General features: G+C 54.3%; 1 protein-coding gene across 2 annotated transcripts in view; it reads right to left on the reverse strand.

Moving 5' to 3' along the window:
* TBC1D9B (TBC1 domain family member 9B) overlaps positions 1 to 12,866 on the reverse strand; it is a 40,485-nt gene extending 27,619 nt beyond the window's left edge. For both annotated transcript variants that reach the window (XM_059416170.1, XM_059416169.1), the window contains exons 1-5: positions 12,680 to 12,866; positions 9,375 to 9,485; positions 5,255 to 5,373; positions 1,462 to 1,690; positions 381 to 639 (exon numbers count right to left, since the gene is read on the reverse strand). In XM_059416170.1, the coding sequence (XP_059272153.1) occupies positions 381 to 639; positions 1,462 to 1,690; positions 5,255 to 5,373; positions 9,375 to 9,485; positions 12,680 to 12,797 (836 nt within the window). In that variant the 5' untranslated portion in view covers positions 12,798 to 12,866. The remainder of the gene's footprint in view (positions 1 to 380; positions 640 to 1,461; positions 1,691 to 5,254; positions 5,374 to 9,374; positions 9,486 to 12,679) is intronic.
* Positions 12,867 to 15,284: the final 2,418 nt, after the last annotated feature.

The raw sequence follows: 15,284 nt of genomic DNA on the forward strand, positions 1-15,284 counted from the left end.
AGACTTGGCCCCATGGAGACACCCAGATGAGCACCTCCTGAGCTCAAACCTGTGGTACTACGGATGGACACCAAGGCACGCCTGCCTGATGACCTTGAGAGGTGGCCACCTGGCACCCTGCTCTTGGCCCACTTGGTGGCTCTTTCCTTGTAAGCATCTCTCCCCCCAGTGCCACAGGGGCTGCTGGCCGCCTGAGCAGGGCCTGGCGGGCACAGCCTGATGGACACTGTCAAGTCCTAGTCCTTGCTCGTTTCCTTTCTGGAAGGTTCTAAAAGCACCCCGTCACTGGCATAAGGAGAGTGACGTCCTTGGATGGTGCCCTCCTGTAACTATGGGCAACCAGCCCTTTCTGGGCCCTCCCACCCAAGGGGGCTGCGCACCGCTTCAGAGCTGAGATGTTTCTGTGTGGCCGGGTGGGCCGGGGCAGCGCCTTCTCCTCCAAGAAGCCCTCGCTGTCCAGCAGCTGCCGCATGGCCAGGTTGGCCAGCTGCTCCATGAGCTTGAAGGTCTCACCAATGTTGAGGAACATAGAGAAGAAGAGCTCCTGGTCCCGTGTGTCCACACGGATGCTCTCAGGGAAGAGCAGAGTGGCATTCTTCTCCAGCCTCGTGACGTCCACCCACTGCACCACCAGGCTCACTGGACACCAGCAGGGACACAGGCTGGTGGGTCACATGGGCCAGAGAGTGGAACAGCTCCGGCGCCTGAAACCCACCAGGAGAACCGTACCCGAGGGTATCACGGACCGTAGTGGGGCCCCTGCCCCTCCCCCATGCCTGAACCTGGCTGTGCTGGGACGGGGGTTCCTGCAAGGAGGGCCTGAGCCATAGGGGTCTCCTCTGGACCCCCGGCCAAACTAGCACCCCACCCTGAGAACATCCTGAGGAATATCTGCCCCACAAATGGCTGAGGGGTGACAAAGGGCACAGGAAGGTGAGCCAAAGGGGACTCTGCCCCGTGAGGAGGTGCCAGGTAGGAGGAGGGCAGGGGAAGGGTGTGTGCACAGGTGTGTGCACAGTGGGGCAAGGCCTCGCTGTGCTCGGAAGCGCTGAAGCCCTGGGAGCTCTTTCTGGGGGTGGTGTGGCTGCCCCGGGGACTGTGCCTTATACCCCGAGGCCAGGGCTTCCCCCAGCAAGGCCCTTCCACCACATTCTGCCGCTCGGGGATGGCAGCGGACCTAGAATGTTCTGACTTCAAGGAGAGCAGAGAGCCCCTGACCCGTCATTCTGGGAAGAACCCATTTGGTAGGTGCAGGTGGGCCAGGTGCCTGCCTGCCTCAGGTCGGGGCCTCCTTGCTGTGAACTACGGAAGTGCACTGAGTTTCGGGGAGACCCTCTGGGGAGGAGGGTGGTTTGTGGGTACAGACTATCAGGGGGCCATTTCGGGGGAAAGCCACTCAGGAGCTCCGGCGGGTGGGAGAGGCGGGGACGGCTGGGGGGCAGGGTTCTTGGGGCCACTCACCTTCCTTCCCCAGCAGGAATGAGTAGAAGCACAGGTGGTTGACGCTCAGGTAGAGCCAGCCCTGCCGGGGCACACGGCCCTTCCAGTAGCTGCAGGAATAGTAGTTGACCAGCTTCTCCCCTTCGGGCATCCCGAACTGCTTCCGCATCTTCAGCTCAGCCTCCTTGAACTTCCCAGGGTCCTCATCTCCCTGCGGCTGCAGGTTCTTGTTCTCTTCTGCGATGATGCCCTGCAGGGGGAAAAGGGGACTGATTCTGGCAGGCCCTGGCAGTGGGGGAGGCGGGGGGGCAGGTGCCTCAACCCAGGACTCCTGGACGCTGGCCCCAGGGCCACAGGCTGGCGAGGCTGAGGCACGTGGTGGGACAGATGCCAGGCAGGTTCCCTCAACCCTTGAGCTGATAATCCCTCCAGCATGGCTGACCAGAAGTAGGGACTCTTCAAATAAACATTTATTTCTATGTAAACTTTCTGTAAAATTTAATAATGTGGTAAAAAACACCGAGTACAACAGTGTTTTCAGTAAACATGGAGCCTCCCTCTTGCCCACTCTAATGGTTCCCTTCCGACATGCGGGCACCAACGTTCCTTTGCGCAAACACATGGTTTTCTCTTTCCCTCTTTCTTTACCCAAATGGCATCCAGTTGCGGCAACGTTCTGTGAAGTGCTTTTCTCATGAAAAGGATGCTCTGTATTTCTTTAACTTTCTCCCCACTCCCTCAATATACCAGGCGCTCCTGCTTCTTGACCCCACCCCCAGACCAGCTGCAGGCCCCTCCCAGCTCAGGACATATCCATGCTGTGCTCTGCTGGCATCTTCCCTGGTCTCAGGATGCCCAGAGGTATCACCTGGGCCACAGAGCCAGCCCAAGACCTCTTGAGGTAAAAGATGTTCTTAGCACCCTTGGCTCAAAACATACCTGCAAATTTTCCAGGAGGATGATTCCTCAATAAATGAAGGTAATTCAAGGCGAGTGTTTGGGGCCTGGCCTACTGCTCCCACCATACCTCATGGTGGCCTCTTGCCCCTCCATCCAGAGGCAGGGCGGATTGCCAGGGGCCTGGATGAGGGCCAGAGGTTGCAAAGCACCTGCCTTGTTACTAAGGCCCCACCTTTGTCTTCTGCTGTGCTCAGTTCCACTTGCTGGGAGGCTAGGGAAGCAGGTCCACCAGTGGAGTGCGGATGGGCCTTCACCCACACCCTGCTGCATCAGTCACCTTCCTGGGTCTCAGTCGGAAGCTCCCTCTTCCCTTCTCCCCGCAGCTGGGACCCCGAAGCAGGGCGTAGAGGGGCTGACCTCTCCTGCTCTGCGGATGTACTAACGTATGTATTCTGACCCAGGGAGAAGGCCCTGGATGATTCAGGTGAGCCCAGTATATCATCACCAGGGTCCTTGTCAAGACACAGGAGGGTCAGAGCCGTGGAGGGAATGAGAGGACAGGAGTGGGGAGAGAGAGAACGTGATCTAGGGTGCCATGCTGCTGGCATGCAGACGAGGGAAGGGGCTCAGAACTGAGGAAGACCGGCAGCCCTGTAAAAGAACTGGTGGGGAAACAGGTCCTCCCCGCCCTGAGCCTCTGGAAGGAGCCCCATCTGCCCACACCTGGCGTTTAGCTGAGACCTGCTGAATTCTGCTGACTTCCAGAACTCCCAGCTAACGGACCTGTGTGGGGCCTGAAGCGTATGGGAACTTGTGTCAAGCAGTAATGGAAATGAATGCATCCTATTGTGAGAAAGTATCCTTGTTGTCTAAACTCTTGGATTTCCTGGCTCGAAGCTGTTCATGGCATTTTTCTCTTTTCTAAAACTCTGCTTTTCTTTTTTTTTTAAACTTTTTAAAAAAAATTTTATTTATTTATCAGAGAGAGAGAGGGAGAGAGCAAGCACAGGCAGGCAGAGAGGCCGCAGAGGCGGAGGGAGAAGCAGGCTCCCAGCCGAGCAAGGAGCCCGATGTGGAACTTGATCCCAGGACGCTGGGATCATGACCCGAGCCGAAGGCAGCTGCTCAACCAACTGAGCCACCCAGGCGTCCCTAAAACTCTGCTTTTTATAGGTGCTCCTCCTAGTTCCCTCCCAACCTTGCTCGTTTGAGGCTTCCCGCTTTGGTCCTGCATCCCATTTGCCACAAGTCTGCTTATGTCTTAGGTCATTCCCTGGACCTGTTATCTTTCTGCACTGTTCTCTCGTTTCCTACGGAGTTAACTTCTGCCCTTTACTAATTCCTTCAGATTTCCTCATTCTGGGCTTAGACACGCTAACTTACTGAATTTGCTGAGCTTGGGTCATGAAATTCCACCCTCTCTTCTCCTCCCAAGATTTAAGCCTTCGAATGTCCCGCTGTGTCCTCCTTTTGCTGCAGCCTACAAATTTGGAGATGCCGTGGCATTCTGAGGATCATTCAGTTCTAAATGTTTTCTTTTCTTTTTTTTTTTTTTTAAAGATTTTATTTATTTGACAGACAGAGATCACAAGTAGGCAGAGAGGCAGGCAGAGAGAGAGGAGGAAGCAGGCTTCCGGCTGAGCAGAGAGCCCGATGCGGGGCTCAATCCCAGGACCCGGAGATCATGACCTGAGCCGAAGGCAGAGGCTTAACCCACTGAGCCACCCAGGCACCCCTCTAAATGTTTTCTAACACGCATTTCTTCTTTAAGCCATGCGTCATGGAGAATTTTTTTTTTCATTCTGTTGGTGACTTTGTTTGGGTCTGGCATGCAAGAAGCATACAATAATGTTGCTTTATTATTATTATTATTATTGCCCAGCTTGCTCACTGGGAGAAGGGAGACTTGCCTCTGCTCTCCTTGCCTTTTCTCGTGGAGCTACAAAGGTGATGTGGGTCCTGCTTGGAGCCTCAAAATGCACAAGGAAGAGCCAAGGAGCTCGTGCCGTCTGCCTGCGTCTAGAAGGTTCTGGAATAATGAAGACATGGAGACCTTCCCAAAGCAACCCTGCATGGCTAAACTTGGACCCAGTAAGAGCCCTCCAAGAAACCTAATCTAAGGCAAAATCACAGGACAGAAAGACGACAACGCACAGGCCCGTGTGCTCAGGTAGAGGCTCATTACCACATGAATGAGCCCCTGAAGAGAAGCTGAAGCATCCCTGTGGGTTTTGACACACAGCTCCAGTTTTTACTACTGTAACACACCCCATGCAGTGTACCGCATGTGACTGAACTGGATGAGCTGGGTGCAGGACTCGGTAGGAAGTGCTTGATAAATGCCAGGCCAGCAAGCCAGTCGGCTCTGGCTCTGCGGAATGGGCTGTGGCCACTTCCCCTCCCCGCCTCAGCCTGGAGGTACTGTTTCTGCTGCCAGCACTGCAGGGAGCATCCTGGGACCCATGTGTCGACCTACACATGTGCCTATGCTGTGGGACCAACACCAGGCAAGCCTCTGAGCTGCATCAGAGGCTCACGCAGTTGTAATTTCCTAAGTGAAATGTACCTCCGGCTAGCCTGGTACTTCTAGCATTTCCCTGTTCTGTGAGCCACGGGACTGACCGTCAGCAATGCATGCCCCCTGCTTGCTCTAAGATCCTCTGCAGAGGACAGAAAGTCTTGGCTAAGTGCAGGCTGGCACCGGGCCGCCCCGAGAGGGGAGGCCCTGCCTGGCAATGAGTTCAATCAAACGCCCCTTCCTGGAGCAGAATGGGAGCACACGGTTGCCTTCGCAGATATTAAAGGGAAATGAGGGCCACACCAAGCTGTCTGATGAGTAAATGAGATGACACAGGCCAACACTGCCCGCCTCGAGCCGGGCATGGGAACCAGAAGTGGAAAAGGTGGACCTTACGTGGATCTTGCCCTTGACAAAGGTGGTGATGTCTTCCTCATTGTCGAAGATGGACAGCGTCTGGAGTAAGTTATTTTCCAGCCATTCCCAGTGTTTGGTGATCTCTCTGCGGGAAGAACCTGGGGGAGGTTTGGTGGAGTAAAGAGGAAAATCATTACACTCACCAGGCCTTAAACACAAGTTCAGTGGCTAACATGGATGACCTAATTTGCTCTACCCAAGAGACTATAATCTTGAGGCTGCTTTCTCTTTTCCTTCCTCCAGCGTTCTGTATGGGTACATGACAGTAGTCATGAATGGTCCCAGTGAACGCGAAAATAACTCGGGCAGAATGGCAGTCATGTGCAAGGTAAGGCCTGCACCTCCCCTAACACCACAAAATAGTGGCCACTATTCCCCATATGCCCTTCCAGAAGCAGTCTGTAGGTCTGTGGGTCTGCTAGGTTGTCACGATTTTCCTTCAGGATAAAGGATTTCCTGTGGTCTCTGGTATGCAGGGGACTAACCAGACACAGACTTGGTGTAAAGGACTGAAGTCCTCCAGACAGTTCCTTCTTGTAGGACTCCAGCCCCCTGGCTGGCTAGTCTCCTGCTGCGCATTCTAGAGGCTCTCACCCCATCTCTGAAGCCAGATGCAGCCACCCAGGTCTTCGCCTGCAGCCTCTCCTCACCATCCCTGCTCACATCCCAGCCCTGCTTCTGCCTCCTCCAGGAAGCCTGACCCCGTCAGCTTCTGGCTGGGCCCCTGTGTCTGTCCCGCCTCGGAGGTGGTCCTGTGTTCCTTAGGAAGGGGCCCTGCGGGGCATAGCAAGTCTACTGGTAATGGAAAAACTCAGAGAGGGCAGTTCACCACAACTCCCAAAGGGCGGGGTGGCTGTTTTCTCTGCCCCCACCCCCAGAACTAGGAAAAGGGACCCCTGGAGGAGAAGCAAAGGGTGAGGGAAGTCTCTGCCTGGCCTGCCTTCCCCTGCCTCTCTGGGGTTTTGCTTGTGCCTGGCAGGGGCCTTTGCACTCAAGAGCTGTTTTCTGAAGAAGTGAACACAAGAAGAAGGGGGAGGGCCCTGCCTCCTCCCAGCTGACCCGGGGTGGGACAATCTATGGACTGAGAGTGCCAAGAAGGCCCAGCTGATCCCCTGTGACATATGTCACATGGAGGGAGCCAGAGCAAAGACACAAGATCAACACAGCTGTGGACCACAGACATTTTTGCTAGGCTGCCTGATTCTCAGGTAGCCCTTCCTTCCCTATCTGGCAACACTTCCACCTGCTGGAGACTCCTGAGCCCACCCTGGCCAGGTCGAGTTGGTCGCCACCATCTCCTCTGTCCAGGGCACTTGCTTATTGCTCTGGCACATATCACAGCCCAGCTGTGTCTTGGTGAGGGTTAATTGTTTCTTTACCTTTACCCAAGGCGCTCACTACTCTATAACCATTCTGAATTAGGGCCCTCCCCCTCCCCTGTGGGCCAGCGTGAGGCTGCCTCTGTGAAGGCGATTAAAACCCAGGATCAGGCACCTGGGTGGCTCAGTGGGTTAAGCCACTGCCTTCGGCTCAGGTCATAATCTCAGGGTCCTGGAATCGAGTCCCACATCGGGCTCTCTGCTCAGCAGGGAGCCTGCTTCCTCCTCTCTCTCTCTGCCTGCCTCTATGCCTACTTGTGATCTCTCTCTGTCAAATAAATAAATAAAACCTTTAAAACCCAGGATCATATGACTTACAGCGAGCCACAACACACAATCAACAGGACCCTGGCAAGCCCCTTCAATCATCCATAAATGACCTTTCCCCCCATTTTTCTTTGGGCTTCTCATGTGGCCTCTTTTCCCTGGTGTACAAAGGCCAAGGTCTAGCTGCTAGGAGAAGGGGTTTCCCTCTTCTTCTGCCAAGATCCCACGTTTGAATTGGGAAGTTAAATCTGCAAGCAATGCAACTCAAGCGTGTCATTCTCTTTTACACTCGCGTTCCTGGCAACCTCAAACAGAAGAAATCTTGTCCACACTACTCGTGTGGATCTGTGTGCATTTAAAAGAATTATTAGTTAGCAGCAACTCAGTCTTCATTTAGCACTAACTGAACACAAACTATGCCATCTCTGTGTGTTAGATTCAAAGACTATAAAGAATGTAACTGCTAATTATTATAAAGTCCTATTTTGGCTTTCAGACCTTTTCGTGATGTCTCTTGTTTATTTCTTAGAGAATCTTGGAGACAGGGCCATTATTTTCATTTCACAGGAAGAAACTGAGGCACAGAGAGGTTAAGTAAGTGGCCCAGTGTCACAGAGCTGGGAAGTAAGCAAAGCACGATCCTAACCGAGGCTGCCTAAAGAGAGCTGTGAATGGAGTGGGAGAGCCCGTGAGCCTGCAGTGTATGAGATGCTGGTAAAGACACGGTGAGTCCAGGGGAGCAAGAAGGAAAGATGGATGTTTGGGTCTGGGGAATCTGGTTTTCCATATGAGCTGACACCTGGGCGGGGTCTCAACAGAGTGGTAGGTAGGTGGATGTGGGGGGGCAGCAGGCACAGGGACCAGGACAGGTGTGGCTGGGAACTTCAGGTCCCGTGAGTGTCTGTCTGCAGGCTCAGACCTGGCTACAGGCTGAGGGGAGGACAGGAATGGAGGCGGGCTGATCCCGAAAGGTCTTCAGGGGCAGGCTAAGGAGTCGGGATTCACTGGGCAGGTGTAGGCATGACCAAACCTGGTTTGGCAGAGCTGGAGGGGAGGGGCGTGCCCAGTAGAGGTCAGGGCAAGGCTGGGAGGCCTGATAGAAGCCGCAGCAGCTGGGAGCGTGTGGCCTGAGGCTAAGGACTAAGGCTCTCCAGCGTGGCCTCCCACCTCCCTCACTGCCTCCAGATCTGTTCCCTGACAAAGAACATCAGGGAGACAGAGGAAAATCTCAAGGGCCCATTTTAGACTCACGTCTCTCGCTCTAGCCCAGGCACACACCAATCTCCCTGGGCCCCACCCCCTGGAAACCCCTCTCTCCTGCAGGCTCTGGAACCAGGAGTAACAGGGTCCTGCCATGCCCCACTTGGCTGTGGGCAAACCCAGACTTGGATTCATACACAGGGGAAAGGGCACCTCCATTCAGACCCACCCCCAACCATGGAGGAGGCTGACTTCCAAAGCCAGGATCCCAGCTGTGGATGCTCATCACCTTTCTCAGGCCTCCTAACCCCCTCAGGGCCACTGCTTCCTCATCTTCAAAATAGAATCCCCCCCTCCGCCAACGTTCCACCTTCTGGAATTCTTGAGAGATTTGCTAAGTGCCTGGCCTGCAGGAAGTGCTATCTGAGTGTATCCGTGAATGTGTCCAAGTGACCTCAGCAAGGCCAGTACAGGCTGACAGGGACCTCTTCCCAGACCCTGGCAGGGTGGTGTGTGTCTCTGCCCGGGAGGACAGCCACCGCTGTCATTATTGGCAGCAGCTGCATTCCATCACGTCTCCTGGAACATGGAACAGGCCGGGACAGATCCCAGGGGAGCTGTGGGGAGGGCTATGCTCCTGAAAACCTGGGGTCACACAACGTCTCCATCAACCGATTAGTCCATGACTGTTTCAGGCAGCCTTCTCTTTAAAGGCACCTTATTTCATATATATTAATTCCCTCCCATCACACTTGAGACCAGCGGCACCAGCTGTAACTCAGGCCTGAACGGAGCCCCCCAAATACATGTCCTCTCTCCATGGGGCCCATTACCACGTTTGTGCTGAGGGACACAACTGGTACCTTGGCACCCCACTTGGGGCCACTGGCAACAGCAAAACCACCCACAAAACCTATAAAATGCCCAAAGTATGGCCCAAAGACCGCAGAAAGGACCCCTGTTTTATCATCTGACAACTGCTAGAAGGCAGAAGGATGTATTGTCCCCCTTGGGCTGGGAACCCGAGTGTCGGGCGACTCAAGATGCTCATTGCACATTTCCATGACTGTCCACAGGGTGCCCATCACCATCTGAGCTGCCTTCCTAAGCAGGATGCCGGCCTGGCCATGTGGGCTGAAGGAAAGGCAGCACTGGGTTCTCCAGAGGCAACATCCAGCCCAGGAATGCAGGCTGTGTCCCCTTCCTCCCGGGGTCCCCCTACTCGTCCACAGCAGGCCCTACCCAGCACCTACCACACGCCACTGTCCAGTAGACCTGCGAGTCCTGGGTCTGGTGCAGGATTCGGTAAGGGGCCACGCGGGCACTGGAGTCCAATACCACGTCCAGGGTGCCCACAAGAAGACCTGGGGGCAGAGCAGAGAGAAGAGGGTGAGGGAGGGCACACTCACAGCTGAGCCCTGGAGGCTGCCCAAAATGGTGGCACCGCCCTCGATGCCCCAGCCCAGACGGAGACACAGCTGGCACCTCCCCCATCCACCAAAGGACTTCTTTTTCCTCTAAGGCCTATGGAAAAATCCCCTCCCACTTCTTCCTGGCAGCTTCTGCTCATCCCCAGACTCACAAACACTTGGAGGCAGGGGCTGAGGCAGGTTTTAGGGGGCCTTCTTTATAAGCTTAAACCATTCTGGAAGTCCCTTTTTAGGAAAAATTGGGTTGTTCTTTAATTTTTAAATTTATTTTAAATATTTTTTTCAAAAATTTTTAAAAAATTCTCAAAGATGAGAAAGTACAACTGTCGCAAATTAAAGACAAAAACAACACCACGGATATCACAAAATCCAGACAAAGAGTACAGTGTGTTTTATTAACTTCCAGACACATCTCTTAAGGTACATTTCCCCGACATTTTTGGCCAAAAATTTCCGTTATCAATAACAGAAGATAATGTAGTTTTTTCTCCGCCAAGTAATCACAAATTTTTATTCTGGGAAGTGTTAAGGAAGTTCCTTGTGGCTTCAAAAATCATGACTGAAGAGGACACAGCAATTTTTAAAACTGTCCAATTTGGGAAAACACTTATCCAGTGTTTTCCACCTCTGAAGAATGTTAGGACATTTCAGATTTTCCTTCTCCTCACGTACAGCCTTTGTCAATGACACGATCTCCCCAACAAATCAGAGGTGTCTGCCTTTTACCGTTGTGTTTGATTCTCTCCTCTTTGTTAAGTGAATTATCAAGCTCTCTGAAAATGTGTTCACTGTTCCTATTTGGAATTTATGTTTTCCTCTTTGATGAAGTGCTGCTTTTGGTATGCTCTGGAAATAGTCTGTTACCATTTTCCTGTTGATGTCAGAATAATTTTTACTGATTGCATTAACTTGAATATAACACTTTCATTTCATATTCCATTTTTAATTATTTTTCCCCTCCCCAGTCTTGAACAAAAAAAAATTACTGATTACAAAAGAAGGTACCCATCGCATACACCCAAGTTAGGAGCCTGTAATCTTGCCTATTTTACTAAAATGTTCTAAAATGTCTCTCTACATAGTTGTTAAAGTGGCATATATTCAAGCTTTACCAGTGTGTGGAATAAACTTTTTTCATGGCTCCTGTTGGGGTTTCTCTTCTGGTCTTGGAAACTTTATTTCAATGCTTATTCTGTTGGCATATCCATGTTTCGAGACCTGAAAGCTTTTTTGTGGGCAGACCATCTCATCATACTCAGACTCTTCCTCCTTCTTCTCCCCCACCCCCTTTTTTTTTTTTTTTAAAGATTTTATTTATTTATTTGACAGAGAGAGAGCACAAGCAGGGGAAGCAGCAGGCAGAGGGAGAAGCAGGCTCCCCACTGCGCAAGGAGCCTGATGTGAAGCTCGATCCCAGGACCCCAGGATCACAACTGGAGCCAAAGGCAGACGCTTAGCTGACTGAGCCACCCAGGCCCCTCTTACACTCAGATTCTTCACTGAAGGATCCAGGCTTGCATCTGTTTTTCAAAGCCATCCTGAACAAAACCATATCCCTAACTGTTCCTTCCTTGGGGAAGATGGGGTTCAGGAGGCCATGATGCCTATGATGGCACAGGGAAGGCCAGGCAGAGGCCTGAGCAGGACTCACCAAACCTAACTGGAATGGGAAGTTGAAGGAGTGGTTCCTGGGGTGGGGTAGGGGAGGCCTGGCCTCCATCCTGGCAGACACAGAGAGATGCGTGAAGTGGGAAGGGCCTTTTGTGCACAGAGGGTCCCAGCCACCCTCTGAGATGATCCTCAGAAGCACAGAAAACCGAACAAGCCGGTGGGAGCACACTGACCAGACTGGACATACTGGTACGCTGGTGCAACGAAACAAAAGGTTCTGGGCACTATGCCTCGTCTTCCTGCCCTGGCTTGCAGTAGCTTCTGAGGCTGACCACTGTTCAGACTGTCCAGAGGGGCTGCTGTCTCACCTCCGCTGAGCAGCGAGTCCAGGATGCAGGTCTAGCCCTGGCTCTTGGGATTGCTGAGGCTGTGGGGAGGCAGCCCCAGGCAGTGAAGGGAACAGTTTTTTTAGGAAAGGGACTGTGTCTTCCACATTAGGAGGTGTGGTTCCAGAGAGGGTGGCAGAGGACATCCATGGGAAACTTCTGCCTGCATCTGGCAGGACTGTCTTCACTGCTCATGTTTCAAATCAGGATGTTTCACAGAAATTGCTGTTGGTAACTTGTAAGATGCGCCTGCAGTTTTGCATGGCCACAGTGGGCCACTGACTGGTCTGGCCCCCAGTCTGCCCCAGCTCAGTGCTGGGGGGTGGGGTAGGGGGGTGGGTGCAGCCACAACGGGCTTGGAGCAGGAGGGACCTCAGACCACACCTGCAGATGGCACGCCCCATGGGCCTTCCCTGGATCCCAGGTGTCACACGACTTCATGAGGTGCCTGTCCACTGTTACCGGTACTGCCCAGGTGGACAAAAGGGCACCCTGGCTGGCTCACCAGAACAGCCGACTCTGGTAATTAGGCACGGCCTGCGTCTGCCGCTCCAGGTCACCAAGAAGCAGGAAAAGTGGCCGAGGAGAGATCGACTGGAAGGATGGAGGCTGAGGCCAGCAGCAGCTCGGGGGACCTCTGATCTCGCTCAAAGGGCAATTTTGGGGGGAAGGAAAGAGGCAAAAGAGAATGTGTGCTTCTGTCACTTGGCCGCTCAGAGGCACTTGGGGAAACAGAGGCAGAGGACGAAGCCCGAGGAGGCGTCGCCGCCTTTCAGCTATGAATCCCACTCCAAGAGGCTGCACACGCCTGGGCTAAGCCCCGGGGAGCTCACGGGCGCCGCGTCCGGGCAGAGGCCGCTGCCAGCCTTCCCCTGGGCGCCCTGGGTCGGCCGAAGTCACCCACCCCCTCCCAACGACGGCACCTTCGCCTTCCCCGGGTTCTAGGCCCGCGCCCCCAGCGCGCCCCCGCCCCCGCCTCCTGGCCGCAGCCCCGTCCCCCCCCACTGCCTCGAAGACACCCCCTCGGCCCTCCCCAGCTGCGCCCCGCGCCCGTCCCGGCCCCCCGCCAACGCCGGCGCGTCCTCCCCGCCCGGCCCGCCGCCACAGGCCCGACCGCCGCGCGCCCCTCACCCGTGAGGCCGCCACCCTTGCCGTGGCCGCGGCGCCGCTGCAGCACGAAGAAGGGGTTGGCCCGCTCCGTCACCCACAGAGCGTTGGCCACCAGCACCTCCTCCGGGCCCAGCCACATCGTGGGGCCGCTCGCACCGGGCCGAGGCCGGCCAGGCGGAAGCGCCGCCGCCACCGCCGCCGCCGTCGCCGCCGCCGCGGGAGCCGAGCAGGCGGGGCGGGGCGGGCGGGCCGAGCGGGCGACGCCCCCTGGCGGACGCGCGGATCAACACACGCAGGTTCCGGCCCCGCCCGCCCCGCCCGCCCTAACCCCCCAACCCTCCCGCTCCCGCCCCTTCGTACCCCTCGCCCCGCCCCCGGCCTCCAGTGCCTGGCTGGCGTGGCCCGGCGGTGTCCACCGCCCTCTCGCCCAGGCCCGGCTGCTGCAGACTCATCTAGGAGCGACGGGCCAGCCCCGGGGACACGGGCCAGAATGGCTGAGTGCCCAGGCCAGAGGAACGGGTCGTGCAGAGAGCCGGGCCCCTGGCGTTTTGTGAAAACCAGTCCAGGGGCTTGTGGGGACAGAGGAAATGTAAAGAAACAGCCTTTGCAAAAACACTTTCGGCTGATTATGCTGTGCACCCCAGGGCGTGTTGACTTTGCAAAGGGCTGCTGGGGACGGGTGGAAAAGATTGTCGTCATTCTCAGAGTTCTGACACTCGGGCCAGAGACTAGGAGAACCGCCCGGAGCGCCCAAGCTGGCAGGATCCTCAGAAATCCCTGCAGTCCACTTACCTGACAGATGGGGACGCTGGGGCTGGGTGGTGTAGGGTTCGGGGACAGGGCTGGCCCTGGGACTTTGGGTTTTTTTGCATAGGCAAGGGTGATGAGGGAGCACGGGGCTGGCTGAAGACAAAGCAAAAGCTGGCGCCTTGCACCCCCCTCTCCATCCGCTCCCCCTCTGTCCTAGTGTAGCTTCCCTCAGGCAGCCCTGACTGCCATGAACAATAAGCAAATAGTTAACTTGCAGAGCTCACAATCCTGCTAGACAGGAGTCTCCCTTGGCTTACAAATGTTCTAAATCTCACTAACAAAGACGATTGATAGCAGGATTGCGACAACCCACCAAAAAGTCTCCCAACTATCTTAGTGTTAATGGCTGGTCTAAAGACAACATTGATCCAGCTGCTAAGGCAAGGCCTCCGGTAGGCCTGGGACATCCTGGCACCTTGTAGGCCCTCTTTAGCATATGAAAACTCCATTGAAACCTCCCTTCCCCTCACCTTCCCCCAACCGCAGGGTACATAACCTGCCATCCCTCACAACCCTGGGCAGCAGCTCTTCCTGCCCACGGGTCCTGTCCCCGGGCTTTAATAAACCATCATTTTGCACCAAAGATGTCTCAAGAATTCTTTCTTGGTCATCGGCTCTGGACCTCAGCCCACCGAACCTCACCTAGGTTCTAGAACTTCATCAAGGGCAGGATTCACCACTACCACCACCCCCGGGGATGGGGGGTCCCTGCTCTCCTAGCGCTAAACCCCCAACACTGACCCTTTTGAGGGAAAGGGGGAGCTGTGAACTCCCTCTGGGGCAATCCAGAATGTCCACGGGCCAGTTGGGTGGCAGGATCAGGCTGCTGGCCTGAGCCTGCCAGGACCCCGAAGGAGGGCAGAGGGAAAGGGGCACTTTGGGATCATCCCGGGAGTATAAGCTGGCTGCCCATTGGGTTTCTGTCACTGGTATTCAAGAATCCAATATGATAGATGGAGGTAAAGTAGGCATTTTCATGGTGGACAGCCAGAGTAATCAAAAGTCCTCTGAAATATTGCTTGAGACTGAATTGAAATGCAGAGGCCATTTTTCCCCTAAGGCCTTGGAAGCTTACATTGATAGTGTGCTCTTGGGGAGTAATCTACCCTCAGGAATTTGGAGTACTTGTTAACACCCTGGGAGGTGGTAAATGGTTATTTTGTTCTTTCTCAGGCTTGAGCGTGCATCAGAATCAAACAAGGCTTGGTAAAACACACATGGTTGGGCCCCACCTCAGAGTGTTTGCATTTCTAGCAAGTTCCTAGGTGATGTTGATGCTGCTGACGTGGAGACCACCTTTTGATAACTATGCTTTATAAGAAGGAAAAGAACAAACATTGAACACTTAGGCTGTGCTAAGCCTACTTTATTTTTCCCCTTCTTCTAAGATATAATTCATGTTGCATAAAATTCATCCTTTAAAGTGCACAGTTCAGTATTAGTATATTCACAGAGTTGTGCAATCATTACCACTAATTCCATCACTCCAAAAAGAAACCTCTTAGGGCTGCCTGGGTAGCTCAGTCAGTTAAGCTGCTGCCTTCAGCTCAGGTCATGATCCTAGAGTCCTGGGATGAAGTCCTGCATGGGGATCCTTGCTCGGTCAGGGAGCCCGATTCTCCCTTTTCCATGCTCTGCCTGCTGCTCCCCCTGCTTGTGTGATCGATCTCACTCTCTCTCTCTCTGGCAAATAAATAAATAAAATCTTAAAGAAAAAGAAACCTCTTACCTATTAGTAATCACTTTCTACTCCCCAAACCCCTCCACCCCTGGCAACCATAAATCTCTTTCTGTCTCTCTGGATTTGCCCACTCTG

This window comes from Mustela nigripes, chromosome 12 (genome assembly GCF_022355385.1).
Source record: "Mustela nigripes isolate SB6536 chromosome 12, MUSNIG.SB6536, whole genome shotgun sequence".
Classification (NCBI taxonomy): domain Eukaryota; kingdom Metazoa; phylum Chordata; class Mammalia; order Carnivora; family Mustelidae; genus Mustela; species Mustela nigripes.